At 35.5% G+C, this 20,277-nt stretch overlaps 1 protein-coding gene across 1 annotated transcript; it reads left to right on the forward strand.

Annotated features, from left to right (window-relative positions):
• Window positions 1-66: 66 nt before the first annotated feature.
• Window positions 67-19,388, forward strand: LOC140442622 (perlucin-like). The gene is made up of 4 exons (XM_072533628.1): window positions 67-218; window positions 12,460-12,557; window positions 13,759-13,867; window positions 19,067-19,388. Exons 1-4 carry the CDS (start codon window positions 104-106, stop codon window positions 19,351-19,353), a joined length of 609 nt encoding a protein of 202 aa, XP_072389729.1. The 5' UTR covers window positions 67-103; the 3' UTR covers window positions 19,354-19,388.
• Window positions 19,389-20,277: the final 889 nt, after the last annotated feature.

The following is a 20,277-nucleotide window of genomic DNA, read 5'->3' on the forward strand; positions in this document are numbered from 1 at the left end:
GAAATTCTTTTAATACTGATAAATAAATTCTTCTCCGAAAATATTTTCTATTTTCCTGACAATCACTAAATGCGTGAATGCTATTATGTATAAATACACTTAAATGCTAATAGATCGGTGTAGTTCTTTAGTAAACATGGTCATGTTTCGTTTTTATTCGGTGCTGCTATTGACCATTGTTGGCAGCGCTATTTTAAGCGCCACTTTTTTGAACGATGGTAAGTATTCTACATTTTTTTTTTTGAGAAAATTAAGTGGTATCTTGTATGTCGTGATTGTGAATATCTGCACCATTATTGTTGTCTTTTTTAAATCTTACTACTTCTGTGATTCTTTGGAGATAATTTTATCTATGACTAAAATTGCTTATTGACCTTGCTAAAATTTTGAAGTCCAGTCTACTACTACTGCACTTTCTTCCATTCATCGGTTTCTCTGTTTTGCTTAATGTAAAGCCAGTTTTATTACGAATACGATATTTCTTTTACTGTTGTAGCATGTTTGCTGATTCATTCTATTTTAGCAAAATATATGTTTTATTAACGCTGTTGGACTGCAGATTCTACTGCATCTAAATTTTTATATCTTGATTAATAGATTAATCTTTAAAATGTGTAATTGCATTTTCTAATAAACCGGAATATTATGAATCTTTTAAAATTTACATGCTCAAACAATTTTTATATTTTTACTTTTTTATTGACGACAATAACAAAGTTTGAATATTGCTTGTTTTTTATCTGTTGGTAGCTTTAGGCAATTAAATTGCCAGCTACCTTTATGAGCATTGGCGCACTCAGACTTATATAAATTCGTTTTCATGGTTTTGGTGAAAAATTATGAAGCGACAAGCAATGTTAAAGTTTAATAAAAAAGAGTTGTTACTCTAACTTAACTTACAGATCAAAGTTGAATTAAATGAAGATTGACAGACACTTTTATGTTGAATCTTTTCTATGAATATAAGTTGAAGAAGGAGTTGAGAATTTATTGTTCAATTCAGCCAATTTCAATATTTCTACCATTTTGCTATGTGATACCTTGTCACACGATGCTTATGTACCTTGGGACAGGCATCTTCTATCTTGAGCCCAGTACAAAACAAAGGTGACTTATAAAAAATGCACGCAGTTTCAAGAATATTTTAATTATTTAAAGCATGTTTTTATTACAAACTTTTATTAACATAAAGGTTTTTCATTTTACCGATTGATACAAATATCACAGATGTAGCATTTCCATTCTTTTTCTGCTACACCCGCACATAAAAAATGTACCCAACGACCACAACAAGTGCACTTGCGCACCACTATTTACCGATCTTTTCACTAAATTTTAAAGAACAACGATATAAGCATTTTTTTTCTTCGCCAATACTGTAATCATTATCTGTTGATACCAAGGATCACTTTTCAGAATCAGATGAGTCACTGGACGCTTCTATAAACCATTTTACTTTTTTTGTTTCTTTTTCGTTTTGTTTTCTGGCTATGCTCTCTTTTCTCAGTAGAGTAACTCCTTGATTGATTTATATCCTTCTTTGACTTTTCTTTCTTTAATTTTTGTTCTTTGATTGCATTCTTCTTTGGTGTTTTAGTAGCAATTATGGTTCTTCCCGGTTTTCTACCTTACCTCTTTCTCTTACGCTCCTCGGTCTTTAGATAATTATACTTTTTATAGGTTAGGAATACTTATTTGTACTAAAGTTATATAGTTATATTTCTTTGGGGCTTTGGAATGTTTTCATTTTTTCTTGTTAGCCATTGGTATTGCAAAAGGTTTTGAAGCTGAGGACGTATTACGTTCAAGAACTGTTGATGTCTCAGGAATTAAAGAACATGACGCAAGCTCTGAAGAAGTTAAAGGTAGAGGTTGTAATGAAGTCATATCTTCTGAGGAAGTTGAAGGATCAGGATCTAACGAAATAGAAATGACAGGGCTAAAAGCGTCTGAGGGCCTATCACTCACGTAAGAACATAAATAATTATCATCAGTGAAAATTCTCATATTGAAACGAAAAATTCCTGACTTAAGGAAGCCAGATAAGATGTTGTTTGAAGTGAAAGCTTTTGTGTAAGCAGTACCGAAAACTTCAGCTACACTGTAAATATCAAAAGTTTTTCCTTTGTTGCTCAAAAGTCACCCTTCAACAGCTTGATTGTAATATGTCTTCAACTGACCATAGACTAATAGGTCCAAAGGTTGTAGCCTGTGTGATATATAAGTAGGGAAAGCCACAATGACAATACCTCGATCAGATGCTTTATCAAGAATGGTTGGAGTGAGATGTGTCTTATGATTATCAAGTAATAATAGTAAAAACTCGTCTTTTAAACTTATGACGGCATTCATAACATCTTATGACATCTTAAAGCAATTATTATTTTAATGGGACTAAGCCACAATTAAATTTTCAAATAAGTTTATTAACGTTTCAATTTTCACTTCAGAAATCTTTATCAAAATACAAACATTAATAAATTAAATAAAATTTTAACTTATTAAACTGTTTATTCGGGCTGTTGGGCCGTTGTCTTCTGTTGAGATTTGTTCTCGACGTTTCGCCAACACTAGGGGTTGGCATCTTCTGGAGATGTTGATGCTTCGCTTGTAAGCAGAAACTGACGACGCGTTGTACTACGGAGGCAATATTTATAATTCCCACTCGCCTCCCCTCCACTGGTTTCGGCTTGAGGGGGCGTGTCGTTGTTTATAGTAGCTTTTCTATCTCCGTGTTTGGCGGGAAGGGCGTTTGTGGATTTTAATACTGGTATCCATGTTTTGTTGATTTTTAGTCCTTCTTCTATCCTATTGAAATTGTTTGGGTGCTTGTATATTTCCACCGCTTCCCGATATAACCGTGGGTAGTACTGTGAAGTTTTGTCCAGCATCTGTGTTTCTTCAAATAGTATTCGATGTTCTCCGCTTCCCAAAGCGTGTTCGGCAACGGCAGATTTGTCGATATGTCCTAAACGACAATGGCTTTTATGTTCATTTATCCTGGTGTTGGTGTGTCTTTTTGTGGTTCCCACATATACCATTCCACATGTGCATGGTATTCGGTATACTCCGGCCGTTGCTAATGGGTCGCGTTTGTCTTTTACCGATCTTAAACAATCCTTGATCTTCTTTGTAGGTCTGAAGATGGTCTTTATGTTGGCTTTCTTGAGTATTCGCCCAATTCTGTCCGTTACCCCCGATATATAGGGCAAGAACGCTTTCCCTTTACATTCTGTTTCTTCGTCCCTTCTTCTAGATACGTTGTTCATCGCCTTGTGTATTTCTCTTCTGGTGTACCCATTAGAGGTGAGCGCTTTTTTCAATATAAAGAAGTTCACTTTGGAGATGTTGTGGTTCACAAATTCTCTTCGCCCTCTCTGCCAAAGTTTTGATGACACCTTGTTTTTGGCTAGGATGATGATTTGAGTTCCTGTTTAGGTATCTGTCTGTGTGTGTAGGTTTTCGATACACTTTATGTCCTAAGTGACCTTCCTTTCGATTTACTAATACATCCAGGAACGCTAGTTGTTGAGCTTTTTCTGTTTCCATCGTAAATTGAATATTTGGATGTAGTGTATTTATATAAGCCAGGAAATCGTTTAGTTTTTCTGCTCCGTGACCCCAAATCACAAAGGTGTCATCAACGTATCTGAACCATACCCTAGGCTTGTATGCTGAGTCCATTATCTTCTTCTCTAAATGCTCCATGAAAAGGTTGGCTACGACCGGGCTTAGTGGGCTTCCCATTGCTACTCCATCCATCTGTTCATAAATTTGGTCTTCCCATGAAAAGTATGTGGTAGTTAGGCAAATACGGTATAATTCCACCATATCCTTGGAAACTAGTCCCTCAATTAAATTCAGAACGTCTTCTAGGGGGACTCTTGTAAATAGGGAAACCACATCAAAACTAACAAGAATGTCAGATTCCTGCAAAGTTATTCCTTTGATCTTCTCAATAAAATGGGCGGAGTCTTTTACAAAGGCATCGTTTTTTCCTATATGTGGTTGTAAAATATCGGCCAGATGTTTTGCAAGGCTGTAAGACGGAGATCCTATGGAGCTCACAATAGGGCGGAGAGGTACATCGTCTTTGTGTATTTTCGGCAAGCCATACAAGCGTGGTGGGACTGCTTCGCTGTTGCATATTCTTGGCTTTATCTCCTCTGGTATGGACGAAGATTTAATAAGTCTGTTGATTTTCCGTAGGGTGACTGCTGTGGGATCTTTTTTAAGTTTCTTATAAACCGCAGGATCTAGAAGATTTTGTATTTTCGTTTTGTAGTCGGCTGTCTTCATTACGATCGTGGCGTTTCCCTTGTCTGCTGGTAAAATTACAACATCTTTGTCTGCGTTTAACGATTTTATGGCACGTATTTCTTGGTGGCTCAAATTATTTTTCGGTGTCTTAGCTTTATGCAAAATTCTTGCTGATTCGGTCCTTATTTCTTCAGCTGCTTCGATTGGTAAGTTGCGGATCGCAGACTCTATATTAGCGATGATGTCTTCTTTGGGTATAACTTTAGGCACAATCGCAAAATTTCCCCCTTTGGCTAACAATGATGTTTCAGCTGAAGTTAAAACTTTATCTGAAAGATTGACCACTGTTCTTTCTGTGTTTTGTTTTGATTCTACCTCCTTATGTTTGGTTAAGCGTTCGTATTTGTTTTTCTGGCGTTCAGTGTTCCTTTCTAGTTCATTTTCCATTTTTCTGTAACAAATGGATTCAATTTTATTCCAATCTTCATATTTCAACCTGCTGCTCAAAACGTAAAACAAATCTAGAAGCTCCTTGTCAACCTTCGCCAAATTTCGTCTGGTGTCATGTATTCGTTCTCGTAATAGTGCTTTTTCCATGCGTGTATATATTCTATTGGCTTGACTTGTTCTGATGGATCGATTCGTTCGTAAGAAGTTCGGTAGTACCCCGTTGTCTCGACATCGTGATAGAAAAGCTAACGACGCAAGAAGTTGAGCTTTCTTCTTCCGTAGACAATCTAGTCTTCTGTAGTATGTAGTTACCTCCTCCCCGTAGAGGCGACTGATAAATTGCGTTAGGCTTTCACGGCCATCGTCTAACTTATTAAACTGTTTATTCGGGCTGTTGGGCCGTTGTCTTCTGTTGAGATTTGTTCTCGACGTTTCGACATCATTGTTAGCCAAAGGGGGAAATTTTGCGATTGTGCCTAAAGTTATACCCAAAGAAGACATCATCGCTAATATAGAGTCTGCGATCCGCAACTTACCAATCGAAGCAGCTGAAGAAATAAGGACAGAATCAGCAAGAATTTTGCATAAAGCTAAGACACCGAAAAATAATTTGAGCCACCAAGAAATACGTGCCATAAAATCGTTAAACGCAGACAAAGATGTTGTAATTTTACCAGCAGACAAGGGAAACGCCACGATCGTAATGAAGACAGCCGACTACAAAACGAAAATACAAAATCTTCTAGATCCTGCGGTTTATAAGAAACTTAAAAAAGATCCCACAGCAGTCACCCTACGGAAAATCAACAGACTTATTAAATCTTCGTCCATACCAGAGGAGATAAAGCCAAGAATATGCAACAGCGAAGCAGTCCCACCACGCTTGTATGGCTTGCCGAAAATACACAAAGACGATGTACCTCTCCGCCCTATTGTGAGCTCCATAGGATCTCCGTCTTACAGCCTTGCAAAACATCTGGCCGATATTTTACAACCACATATAGGAAAAAACGATGCCTTTGTAAAAGACTCCGCCCATTTTATTGAGAAGATCAAAGGAATAACTTTGCAGGAATCTGACATTCTTGTTAGTTTTGATGTGGTTTCCCTATTTACAAGAGTCCCCCTAGAAGACGTTCTGAATTTAATTGAGGGACTAGTTTCCAAGGATATGGTGGAATTATACCGTATTTGCCTAACTACCACATACTTTTCATGGGAAGACCAAATTTATGAACAGATGGATGGAGTAGCAATGGGAAGCCCACTAAGCCCGGTCGTAGCCAACCTTTTCATGGAGCATTTAGAGAAGAAGATAATGGACTCAGCATACAAGCCTAGGGTATGGTTCAGATACGTTGATGACACCTTTGTGATTTGGGGTCACGGAGCAGAAAAACTAAACGATTTCCTGGCTTATATAAATACACTACATCCAAATATTCAATTTACGATGGAAACAGAAAAAGCTCAACAACTAGCGTTCCTGGATGTATTAGTAAATCGAAAGGAAGGTCACTTAGGACATAAAGTGTATCGAAAACCTACACACACAGACAGATACCTAAACAGGAACTCAAATCATCATCCTAGCCAAAAACAAGGTGTCATCAAAACTTTGGCAGAGAGGGCGAAGAGAATTTGTGAACCACAACATCTCCAAAGTGAACTTCTTTATATTGAAAAAGCGCTCACCTCTAATGGGTACACCAGAAGAGAAATACACAAGGCGATGAACAACGTATCTAGAAGAAGGGACGAAGAAACAGAATGTAAAGGGAAAGCGTTCTTGCCCTATATATCGGGGGTAACGGACAGAATTGGGCGAATACTCAAGAAAGCCAACATAAAGACCATCTTCAGACCTACAAAGAAGATCAAGGATTGTTTAAGATCGGTAAAAGACAAACGCGACCCATTAGCAACGGCCGGAGTATACCGAATACCATGCACATGTGGAATGGTATATGTGGGAACCACAAAAAGACACACCAACACCAGGATAAATGAACATAAAAGCCATTGTCGTTTAGGACATATCGACAAATCTGCCGTTGCCGAACACGCTTTGGGAAGCGGAGAACATCGAATACTATTTGAAGAAACACAGATGCTGGACAAAACTTCACAGTACTACCCACGGTTATATCGGGAAGCGGTGGAAATATACAAGCACCCAAACAATTTCAATAGGATAGAAGAAGGACTAAAAATCAACAAAACATGGATACCAGTATTAAAATCCACAAACGCCCTTCCCGCCAAACACGGAGATAGAAAAGCTACTATAAACAACGACACGCCCCCTCAAGCCGAAACCAGTGGAGGGGAGGCGAGTGGGAATTATAAATATTGCCTCCGTAGTACAACGCGTCGTCAGTTTCTGCTTACAAGCGAAGCATCAACATCTCCAGAAGATGCCAACCCCTAGTGTTGGCGAAACGTCGAGAACAAATCTCAACAGAAGACAACGGCCCAACAGCCCGAATAAACAGTTTAATAAGTTAGACGATGGCCGTGAAAGCCTAACGCAATTTAAATAAAATTTTGTTTTTTGTTACTTGGTGAAAAATTCTTCTAATTTAATTTTATCTGACTCATTTATATTGACAATTCAGACATATATTATACATTTTAAAGTAGACAAATTTAAAACGATATTGCCAATATTTCTGAGTTGCATTCCTGGGATGAGATAGTTTATTTGATTACATGAAATCAACTTTAACTTAAGAATATCCTTCAGAATAAATAAAAGCATGTGATTCGCCTTTGAAAAGACAACCACATGCCATGATGACAGGAAAATTCTCCTGTTAGTGATTCCATAGTAAATCATGAGGAAAAAAAACATATATATATATATATATATATATATATATATATATATATATATATATATATATATATAAGCGGGGATCCTACAGCTTCTGCCGCTTCCCGCATTTCGATCGCCATCTTTTTCTTTTTCTCCAGGTGTCTTCATCAATGGCTCTATCTTTCATGGTTTCCATAACACCTTGTATCCAAGACTTGGCTGGTCTTCCTCGTTTCCTTCTATTACTTGGATTGTATTCCATAGCTCTTTTTGGCCATCTGTTGTCGTCCATCCTCTGTACGTGTCCATACCATATTAACTGTCTAGTTTCTATTCTTTCAGAAGTTGTATGTACTCTATCTGTTTTTCTTCTAATTTCAGAATTAGGTATACGTTCTACTCTTGATATACGGCAAGCTCTTCTTAGGTAGTCCATTTCAACCGTGTCAACTTTTTTCTTTCCTTTTACTGTCATTTGCCAACATTCTGCTCCATATGTAAGAATGGCCTCTACAATTACTTTGTAGATAGTCATTTTAGTTCTCATAGTAGCTTTGTTGGACCAAAGTATCGAATTCAGAATTTGAACACTCTTCCTGCCTTGTTGCACTCTATAGTCTATATCTCGTTCCGTTGTTCCTTTACTGCAGATAATACTTCCCAAATATTTGTATTCGTAGCACCTTTTCATTTGTCTAATTTCCAAATCCGGGTCTTCGTCTTCATTGCCTATTCGCATATATTCTGTTTTAGACATATTCATACTCATCCCCCATTTTTCGTATTCATCTTTGAGCTTTCTAAGCATATAATCTGCATCTTCTTCACAGCTTGCAATTAGTACTTGATCATCTGCAAAGAACAGCGTTGTCAGATAATGGTTGTTAAGCTTCAACCCCATTCCCGCACATTTTTGTCTCCACTGGTGCAGTGCTTCTTGGATATATATTTTGAATAGGGTGGGGGAAAGACAACATCCTTGTCTCAAGCCTTTCGTTACTGTAAATACCCTTGAGAAAGTATTTCCTGTTTTTACAGTGCTTTGAGGACATTTATAGATGTTCAGTATTGCTTTTAGATATGTTTTACTAAGGTCCGTTTTCGTCAAGACACTAAATAAGAGTTTTAAAGGAACTGTATCATACGCCTTCTCCAGATCTATAAATACCAGATGCGTAGGGAGGTTTCGAGCTGTTCGTTTTTCAATTACTTGTTGAAGGGTAAATGTGTTGTCCACGCACGATCTTCCTGCTCTGAAGCTGCTTTGTTCTTCAATTTCTTTATACTCCTCTTCTATTCTTCTTTTCAATATACGACCATATAACCTTCCCAGCGAGCTAGTTACGCTAATGCCTCTATAATTTCCGCATTCTTTTCTGTCTCCCTTTTTATAAATGGGGCTAATGTGGGCCAAATTCCAATCGTCTGGAATCGTTTGGCCTTCAATTAAGCATTTATTAAAAATATTCACTATGCTTTCCAAAAGAGCATCCGGTCCATGTTTCACCAACTCGATGGGAATGTCTCCAGGCCCGGGTGCTTTTCCATTTTTCATTTGTTTCAATTCTTTTTTCAGTTCTTCTTTGTTTATCTTATGCACCTCTGAGTTTTCTGTCATTGAGATATGGTCAGGTCTTTCCATAAATTCGTGCCTACTTTCTGTTAATAGCGTTTCGTAATATTTTTCCCACTTTTTATTTTGAATCAGGTTTATATTTCCCTCATCTTTTCTTTCTTTTCTAATACTTTTTATGAATTTCCAAGCTTGTGTCACTTTGGTTCCTCCTAAGCATCGGTCCATCTCTTCGCATTTCTCTTCCCACATTTCGTTTTTTCTTTTAGTGACTTCCTTCTTTGCTTCCCTGTTGAGTCTGCTGTAAATTCTGCGGTCTTCTGAGTCTTTCGTGGATAGCCATGTTTGATAAGCTTTTTTTTTGTCTTTAATTAATTTTCCTACTTCTTCGTTCCACCACTCAGGATTTTTTCTTTTGTCAGCTTCTTTGTACCCCAATGCCTCTTTGGCCGCCTGATGAATGCAATTTTTTATATCTTGATATTCTTTTTCGGCTGTTTCTCTTCGAGTTAAGTGAGTTAGTTTTGAGGCTAGTCTAAGTTTGTAGAGGAATTGTACTGATTCTTCTTTGAGGCTATCAATATTATATCTTATCTTTGTGGAAGCTGCTACCTTCTCCTGTTCAATTTTGTTCTTGTTTACTTTCCTGTAGTGTATGGTTATTTTTGCGACCACCATATAGTGGTCAGATCCGCATTCGACACCACGATACACCCTTACGTCATTTGTTTGGAGCCTTTTGTTTTCTGGTTGGATGAGATAGTCGATTATAGATTTTAACTTTTTCTTTGGTTGTTCCCAGGTAAATTTATGTATATCTTTGTGCTGATAAAATCCATTCATTATTTTAAGCTGTAATGTTTCACAAAGATCAATGAGTCGCTCTCCGTTGTTGTTTATTTTGTCTTCACCATATCTTCCTACCACATTGTCTTGTAATTTTTTGCCTACCCGAGCATTGAAATCTCCTAATAGGCATATTTCTTTGGATCGGTTTACATGGGTCAACACGTCAAGCAATTTGTCATAGAATTCATCCTTAACTTTTGTATCAGAATCGTCACTAGGAGCATATACTCCTATTATAACTATCGTCTCCCCATGTTTCTCAAGATCCATCATAATGATCTGATAAATAAAAAAAGCATAACATGATCCAAAAACTTCAAGAAAGACTCTCCGTTGGACCAACCCGATTGAATGGCTGTGCAAATGCATCCTACCGGTCCACCAAACAGCATTCTTTCTTTAAAACGAAACCGTGGAAACGTCATTATGGAAGATAATAAATAACCAATTGCATTTAATGCATTTAACCGTGACTAAGCCTCCTCGTTCTGCTGATGTAGCACTTCCTATTTGTTTAACATCCTTAAACGCATTTATTCTGGATTTTCCTTGAAATGTGCTTAAGCCTGTTTCATCAAGATTCCAAATTATATCTGGTGGAATTGGACCATATTTTTTGTGTAACTCTTTTAAATTACTCAATATTCGTTCTGTTGAAACTGGTCACGCGAGTTAAGCTCATAGCCCCTGGCTTGCGGATTAATAGTTCTTGTGCGTGCCTTTTTATTGAGCATCTCATCCATTCTTCTCCTGCAGTCTCTTCCTCATTCCAAGTGTCGGGTATTTTCTTCTCATTAGCTTTTGCATATTTGAAATATAACATTCTCACGCATTTTTTTAATCGATACTACATTTTTGCAGTATTTGTTATATAAGTAACAAGGTTTAAATCTTCTTCCTTGGTATATACTTGTTTTATAGCATAATTTGTCAAATAGAGGTTGACAATATTGTTTTTAAAATTCTTTGAGTGTCTGCTTAACGCAGACCTACTAATATTACATACCTTTGCTACTTCACGATAATTCATTCTTTTCTCAGGATCATCGACATTTACGCCCTTAAGGGCTTGTTTCAACGACAGTTTGTCCACTGCCTTCCCTTTTACTCCTTCTTTACTTACTTATACAAATTATAATAAATAAAACATAAAATGTTGCAAAATCGTGTATCATGAGCCATCGGCTCAAGGTACACGATGAGCGTTAGCTTCAAGGCACATCATAGTCTTGTTTCAGCCAAATTTGGCTGCCAAGATCAAAGCATTTAACGAATTAACGAATTCTCAAAATCAATTACGCATTCTAATCGTCAAATAGCGTGGCATTTAAGTATTAAGGTAGAGAAAATCCTATAATTCAAAATCAACTCTCCTCTTGAAAATTTACTTTAGGCGTATAAAACACTTTTTAACCGTTAACATGCTAATACACACTGAATATCGTTCGAATTCGTTATAACGACTGATTACAGTTGTGTAATGGACGAGATTTGCGGAAAGCCCGTTAGGTAGCAGCATTGTCTAGATATAAGACATGGTTTAAGGTACACCATGGTCTAGGTACAACAGTCTCCCCTATATGGATACTTAGCAGGACTACTGTCGTACCTCAGCCACTCCTAAATCCGATCTAAAGGTTCGATTCTGACAACGACTGCATGCGGCAGTTGCAGTTGCCGCCGCAGAAATTTGCAGAATTAATTTGTATGAGACTGATTCCGACATCTGACTGCAACTGCTGTCATGGTAGACGGCACGAAGTATTGACAAAAGAAGAAAGTGATTATTTTATTGATCAAATGTCTAAATATCCCTGTTTATTCGATTGCAAAAATGCGAATTCTAAAAATTCACATCTCAAAGAAAATGTTTGGAACCAATAGGACAGCAACTTTGCCCGACGGCAACTTCAAATTGCCGTCTGCAGTTGCTGTCTGCCGTCAGTATTTTCGGAATAGTACCTTAAGTATTGTTAATGCTGTCTTTTAATATCCTGTTTATTCTACTACGTATTCAGGCTTGGACACCCCTGTCATGCAGCCTTCCGATTCGACTAAAATAATATAGCCAGACTAGCCTTTCTTTTTAAGGCGCCATCTATTTTCGTAGCCATCATCCTGATTATTTGAACTATGTTTCTTTTTATTATAAAAAACTGGTTAAAGGAGCAATTACATTATTCCCTGAGATTACGGAGTCATGACATTCACCTCCTTCCAATACTACACTCTCCTAAATTATTTCCCTTTATGATATTCTGCATAAAGTGGTATTTTATTCCATTCATCACGTGGCTAAGGGATTGCAATGTTTTGTATCTTTATTGTAATATTCAGTTCTGTTTCTTTTGAAAGTCTTCGCAAGCCTTCTCTTATTTTTTTTTTCTGTTGAAAAATTGTCATTTTATATTTTTGATTTAATTATTATAATAATGAAATAATATAAGTATGTATCTATTTATTTAGATTTAACAGCACATATCTATTAACCATTTTATTTTTTTTACAGTATCACAATGGGAAAACATTTTTAGAAATTCTAGATCCTTAGTTATTCCACTCAGGCATTGGGGAAATAAAAGCTATTGGATAGGCGACGCTTTTCAGGTACTTGAATGTTCTTTAAATAATGGACCATTGCTCCTGTAATCAAGAAATGTGACACATCCAAAATTTTCAAACAAAAGTACTAGGGATATTAAATGGTTTTATTGATTACATCCTTATTTTGACCGACGAATCCAGATCGGCAAACGGAGTAGGAGCGGCTTTCACAATAGAGAACTATAACAATTCCTAACACCTCTCTCCACAAACCTCTAAATTCTTCGCTGAACACTTTTCTATCCTCCAGGCATTAACGTTTTTGAAAATACATGACATCAAATACTCCCTTATCATTAGCGATTATAGTCTAAGTGTAAGTAAGTAACAGCCCTAAAACAATTGTACCCCAAACATCCCGTCCTGTTTTTAATTAAGGAGGAACTCTTAACATGCCAACAAAATCAAAGATAAGTTCAGTTCCTATGGGTACGTTCACATTGCGAGATAAGTGGAAGTGGTAAAGCTGACATATTAGCAAAAAATGCAAGTGAGAATCTGTTAATAGTCATCATAACCACCTGTGTTCATACTAATTTAAAGCAATATTTTAAGAACAAAATCATGACAAAATGGCAAATAAATTTAAATAATTTAGACTCTAGATTAAAAACTATCAAAGTGTGCTGCCGTGGAAACTCTGCTAAGAGAAAAGACGAAGACGAACTTCGAAGTGACGTATGTGTGATAGTCAACTAAGATTGCTACATAAATATATTAATAGACTGTCCTCTCTATGTACTAGAACGACAACAACAACAGTTACCTATTTCCATTTTAAATATTTAAGTGAAAATAATACTACTAAAATTCTCAATTTTTTACGTGCCATAGGACTGAGTAACCAAATTTGATATTAACTTTTGTTTCTCTTTCATATTTTATGTAAATATAGTTCAATGCTAATAACCCTTTGTGGTTGAAGCAAGTTATAAATATAAAAAAAGTAATACAAACAATGAATACACAACTAGATTATTCTCAAAATTCTTTTTTCATTGGTTTTTAATGAAAATAACTTAAATACTTAGGACTAAAAAACAATATAAAAATTTCTGTGTTGCGTATAGGTACTCTCTGAAGAGCAAAATAGAACAGAATAGCTACAACAGAAAATTGAATATCTTTCTTTTTTCTTTATTTTTGTGCAAAGTAAATTTAAGATTAATTTCATTAAAATGAAAACGTTTAATTTTTGTTTTAGCTCCCTTGGTATGAAGCTCTAAGTTTTTGCCACCAAATGCATATGCAATTGCTTACCATTACTTGTGATGAAGAAAATGAAATAATTTTCAACTACATAAGAGATGCTGGTAAGTGTATTTTAATTTGACCCTTAACCCTTACAACTTCCATTAACATAATTAAATAGCCTAAAGCGGTGTTTTTTAACCTGTAGTCTGCACGAATGTATTAGGGGGTCCGTAGTTTTATCTATCGACATTTGAATTAATAAATAAATGTAAGTCTCGTAATCGTAACCGAGACTGACCGAGAGATGACGACCGAGATGACCGAGTAAAGTGATTAAAACAAGTGCCGCTATTAGCTATTAACCTTTCCCCTGCCACACCGCCTGTGTCCATGCACATTTGCCCCTGACTTACACTAGGGCTGATTGTTTATTCGTGTGTTAAAATTTAATTACGCGTATTCGCATTTTTTTGTTCTGTATTGCTTTACAGTGTAGGTAACTTTATAGATATTACGTTTTTAATGTGATTGTAACAATGAAACGCTGGTTAAAACCAAATGGTTCCGCTTTAGACAAATGAAGGACCGTCGACTTCAAAGTTTAATAAACATCGTAAATTTTGTGACGAATACTTAGCTTTTAGTTCTACATCTATTAGTTTAAACGGTGATAAATAGTGCGTCATATACTACGAAGTTTTGTCGAACTTCGACGTCATTTAGAAACAAAACATCAAGACTTTCGTGGGAAATCTTAATCATTTTTCAAAATAAAGGCCTCAGAATTAGAACGAAGCAAAAAAACAATAATTAAGACTGCTACTGGGGCCAATAACGAAAATACTGAATTGGCGTCGTACCAAATCTCTTTATTAGTTGTCGTCCTTTATTATCATCCTTTCCGCTATGTTGAGAGAAAAGCTTCAAAAGAATTTAACGTTATATGGTTATCCAACAGTACAGTGAAGACTAGAATTGTTGATATGTCAGGAAATGTTAAAGAGTAATTGCTCTTAAGTACTTTACAATTAGATGAGAGCACAAATATTAGCAACGACGAAAATTTGCTTGCATTTGTTCGTTATGAGTACAACGACGGCATTATTGAGAATTTTCTGTTCTGTAGGTAGGTCTCTGCCTTCGCATACTACTGAAGCAATATTTGAAATATTAAACCACTTTATGTCCACTCATAAAATACCGTGGGATAAATGCGTGGCAGTTATTGCGGATGGTGCTCAGGCTATGACTGGTATTAACCAGTACACGAACCAGTACAGTACAGTATTGTACACGAACAGGACTTCAGATGCGCGTGAAGAAAATGAATTCATTTATGATCTGGCATCATTGTTGCATTTATAGAGAAGCATTAGCTACTGAAAATATGCGTGACAAATTAAAAAAAGTGTTAGGCGAGATAATGAAGTTCGTGAATTTCATTGAAGCCAGGCCTATAAATTCCCCAATTTTCGGTATAATATGTGAAGACATATGCGTTCAGTGGAAATAAACATGCTGATAATTTCAATAACTTTGAATGACTTACAATGGTGGCATATTAGGCTGATATCTTCAGTGCCCTTAACGAGCTGAACTTAAGTGTACAAGGAAGCAATAACAACATCTTCCAAGTTCAAGATAAAATAAAAACTATAATAAAAAACTTGACCTTTGGACTAATCGTACAACTAAAAAAAACTATAATCATTTTCCTACACTGTACTAGTAGCGTTTTTGAAATCTTCTGATAGATAAACATAAATCTGAAACACATACAATATAAAAGGAGTAAATAAAACAATTTAAATATTTGAATAAATGATAAAAAAGATAGTAAGTAATAACATTCCCGTCTGATCGTTGAAAACACATTTATATTAAACTGTAGGTTGTCTAATTACATTATTCAGGAATTTACCATCGCTAGTAGTGCATGCATTCCTGACATTTGAAATTCTTTTGCTTATCGGTAGGTACATGTTTGATATTATTTTGTCGGAACACACTATTTCGTTCCCGAGGTCAAAAAACCCTTTTAATTATATAATGATAGTCAAAAGTCGGTTCCCCCCCTCGTACCTTTTGAACGGTTATTGTTATAATAGCGAAATTTGGAGGGAGGTGATAAACAGACTTAGGCTTCTCAACTAAATAGAACAGGTGACGTAATAGTGACAGATGACGTTACAGCGCCACTGTGACAGATAATTTTAAATGGGACATCATGGCAAGTGATACCTCGTTTGAAAGGTATTGAAAATACCTATTCCGTCATAATAATTTTGTTTGAGTTTAAGCTCATTTTGATGAATAAATTAAATAAATACTAAAATTGTAGCTTCTCATTAAATTAATGTTCAAAATGTGCTCTATCTAGTTCCTGACAGTAATGCATCCTATTTCTAAACTCTTGCCGTACTTGTTTAAACGTGTCGGGGGAAATTACCCTACATTCTTTAACAATTTGTTATTTCAAAATGTCAATATTGTCGGATGCTGTAGCGTAAACTTTAGATTTCAAGTATCCTCACAGAAAAAAATCTAATGGTGTAAGGTCCGGTAACCGCGCTGGCCATTTTATCGTACCACGTCGTCCAATCTATCTACCACAATATTCCTCATTTAGGTAACGTCTTATTGCACGATAATGGTGTGCAACAGCACCATCTTGTTGAAACGTTATTTCCAAGTTGCCGAATTCATCTGGATTGTCCTCCAGAATTTGAAGTATTAACGGTTCAATTGCATTTTCATAATTCTGTTTTCAACAATTACTAAAATAATTTGTGTCAAGTGTAAAAACATCCGGGATATTCTCTACCTTTACAAAATTAAACAAATATACTTAAATTAAAACAAGGCATTTATTTTGCTATAAATCTAAATGAAATACATTTGACAAAATCAAATCTACTAAGTTTATTTTGCTTTAATTACACTATTTTGTGATCAACAACTTTTTGACGCTGTTGAAATACTTTTCGGTACTTCGTGTTTTTATATAAGTATCAATTTGAATATCTTTTGGCGCGGATTGTAAAATAACGAAATAAATTTAAAAGAGAAACTTTCACAGGCGTTGGTTGTACACTCAAGTGATGAAATGTTTACCGTCCACATCTTAGGAGGAAATCTGTCTCTTCAGAAATATCGTTCACCCTCCACCAAGTAGTCAGCAAATTGTTGTGTGGCTTGGTGTTGTGCTGATAATATCTCACTAAAGTCTAAAGCAAAACAGTCACCTACGTCGAATAGATCTAGGAAAGGTAGACCAAACATATATCTAAGGTATTGCCCTACGTCATTGTCCTTTCAATACTCAGTAGCCAGTCCAACTTTTTAAATTTTTCTCCACTATGATTGACCAATCACACATCTCTTTATTTTCGCAGATAGAAACACTTCGCTTACAGCTACATGGATCGCTTTTTCGATATCGGCATACACAATGTTGGGACTAAAATTTAGGTTAACATATCAATTTGCTAACTTATTTGAAATTAAAAAGAAGGCCAACGGCACATAGTGCCCATTTTCGAGTCCTTGAAGTGTAAATAGTTGAATAAAAAATTTTGTGCAGTATTTGAAAGTTCCGTCAACATAAATTGCTTTCAATTTACTCTAAAATGTTAAGTTGGATACACAAGAAAATGTAACAAATTTTTGTACCGGACTATGTTTTTATAAAAAATTTTCTTTCTGATAATTGTAGTATTTTTTTAGGAGTTCGTACACACTCCTATCTAAAGGCTGCAATTTATGCAAGCAGTGCGGAGGAAAAGATAAAACCGTTACTTCGTTTTTCTTACAAATATCTAACGCCTCGACAGAAAGATGAGATTCAAGGTTTTCGAGCAGCCAAAGGATAGGGCAAACGTTAGAACATCTTGTGTGAAACAAAAAATGCTTGACAAATTTCATAAAATGTTGTTCTTTCATCCATCCTGATGGATTTTCAACTGTGTCTGACAGGTGCATCTGTATTAAAGTGGTCCCTCTGGTTTACTTTCGGGAAATAAATAACGGAGGAAAGTAGTACCACTTGCTGAAACTGCAACCGTGAGTGTTACAAGGGTTTCTCTTCCTGCGGACGTAAGTATGTCTATTTGCTTGAAGCCACGTCGTGCCACTATTCTATCCAGCTTCTAAACAGTTATGATATCCGTCTCGTCAACGTTTCAAATATTCGATGCTTGCAAATTCACACGATTGCAAAATAAAGACGATTAACGCTTGAGATAGATTTACGTTTAGAGAAATATACGATATCACTATTAACCTATTAACTTAGTTCACAAATTTTGAAATTTAAGTACGTGATGGGGTTTGTCGACTAAGTCAATAGACCCCGGTATGGCTTAGTCGACAAGCCCCAAGCGTCAACCTGTCATTCCGAGAGCCGTATGATACACATGCGTTAACATGGATACGAATAAATCACGTCAAATCATAGTCAATGTATGTTACTTCTCAAATATATTCAGTGAAATTTGTGAAAAACGATTTTATAGATAATAATACGAAAATGTTGAGAACCAAAGTAATTACTTACCAATGATGATTTTAGATTTCTTGTTCTCACCGACACAAAACACGAGCGACATAACAGCGATATTGTAAAATGGAGGAGAAAGAGTTTGCAGTTCAGATATTGTGCCTACAAGCAACATTTGTTACACATTAGAGGAACTCGAAGCAATTAGTCAATTAGTTACCCTTTTCGCTTAACATTTCACTTATTTAAATTTTCTCCATGATGGACTAAAGAGATTTAAACCCGTAACTAAAGTAATAATTGAGATACGCACCACCCCTATTTCTTATCATAAAATTTCAGGTAGAATAATAATTACCAATCTTTTTTAAAAAATATATCATTTTGAATCTCGGACACGGAAAAACCCAATCAAATATTGAACAAGGGCATATGAGCTCTAACATTATAATTCTTTAGTGATAATATCGTTATAAAATTTTAGCTAAGAAGTAGTTGTATATTTAGGTAACTAAAAAGTTAGAGAAATATTTATTAAAAATTTTATTAATAAAATGTATCAAAATACCTGCTTTATGAAGACAACATTCTCTATTCACGCTGATCCTGGCTATTCATTATTATTTATTGTGTACCTACTAAGAAATTATCTTTTCTAAGAAATATATGGCCGGAGCGAATTTACCTGTTCTAACCTTCTGTAGAGTATTAAAATCTGACCGCAAGACCGAATTAGTAAATGCCCTATTTTGTAGATAATAGAATCAAAACTTTTAATTTGTCATTGCGTGATTGTTAAACGCTTATTTTGATATTTCAGGTAAAGGTTTTGAATATTGGACATCAGGTACGAGAGCAATTGACCAAAGTAAATGGATATGGCTTCCTTACGGTAAAACTGTGGAGTACACAAAATGGTCCGCAGGTCAACCTAGTGATCCAGCTGGAGAAAAATGTTTACAGGTTTGGAATATTGGAGGAAAATTAGAATGGAACGATAGACCTTGCTGGGTTCCCTTTTATTTTATTTGTGAAAGGTATAATTATCAAAATGTAGACTCAGATAAACCATGTAAATCATCAAATGAAAGAGACACGAGATCGTAATGATTTAGAAAATAATAAACACAATTATTAACTAAGACATTGTATTATTTTTAATCGTAATTAGTTAACTTCAAATTCTTTAATATCAAATTTTTGTTTTGGGCAGTACAATTTCCTGGTCAGTTATAAATTTTTTAACATCACGTTCTCTATTTATAACTGTAAAAATAGAATCAACGATGTTGGGTGCTTTTCGACCAGCCATTCCCTCATGCCAAACTACGCAGTAGATATTTAACCCAGATTCCTTATAGATAGGAGCAAATGTGTTGTTGTAACATACTAATATTCTGGAAAAAAAAATGTCTATTTAATGCCTAGCATTATGGAAAGCAAAATATGCTTTGTAAGTCCATTGAGAAAAAATTTACATGTGCTGGTGAGGCTTTTGCAATAACAACATCGAATTTATAGAATTCGTTAGTCTTTTTTGGTTTATCAACGTGACTTTTGTAATGGTCTAAACTTTCCAACCATCAGACCATAGTCTTTTACTACGACGTTTCAAACTCCACATGAAAAAAGTCCATAAAAGAAAAGCACAAAAACGTCCGGAAATCCAGAAGTTGAAAGATAAAACCACAAGAGAAGAAGTCAAAGATGAGATCAACAACAAAATAAACCGCGTAGTAATCACAGATCACTATCAAGAAAACATGTGTGGATGATATGTGGAATAAAATCAAAAATATCTGTAATTCAGTGGTAGATAATAAACTTAAACCAGAAAATAATATAAAGAAACAGCCATGGATAAGACAAGAAATATTAGAGCTCATGAAAGAACGAAGAAAACACAGAACTAAGAATGAGGAAAGGTACAAAGAAATAAACAAAATCATTTAAAAAAAGATTAAAGAAGCAAAAGAATCATGGCTACAATATCAATGCATAGAAATAGAAGCATGACACTTTTAACCTACA

This window comes from Diabrotica undecimpunctata, chromosome 6, assembly GCF_040954645.1.
Source record: "Diabrotica undecimpunctata isolate CICGRU chromosome 6, icDiaUnde3, whole genome shotgun sequence".
Lineage (NCBI taxonomy): Eukaryota > Metazoa > Arthropoda > Insecta > Coleoptera > Chrysomelidae > Diabrotica > Diabrotica undecimpunctata.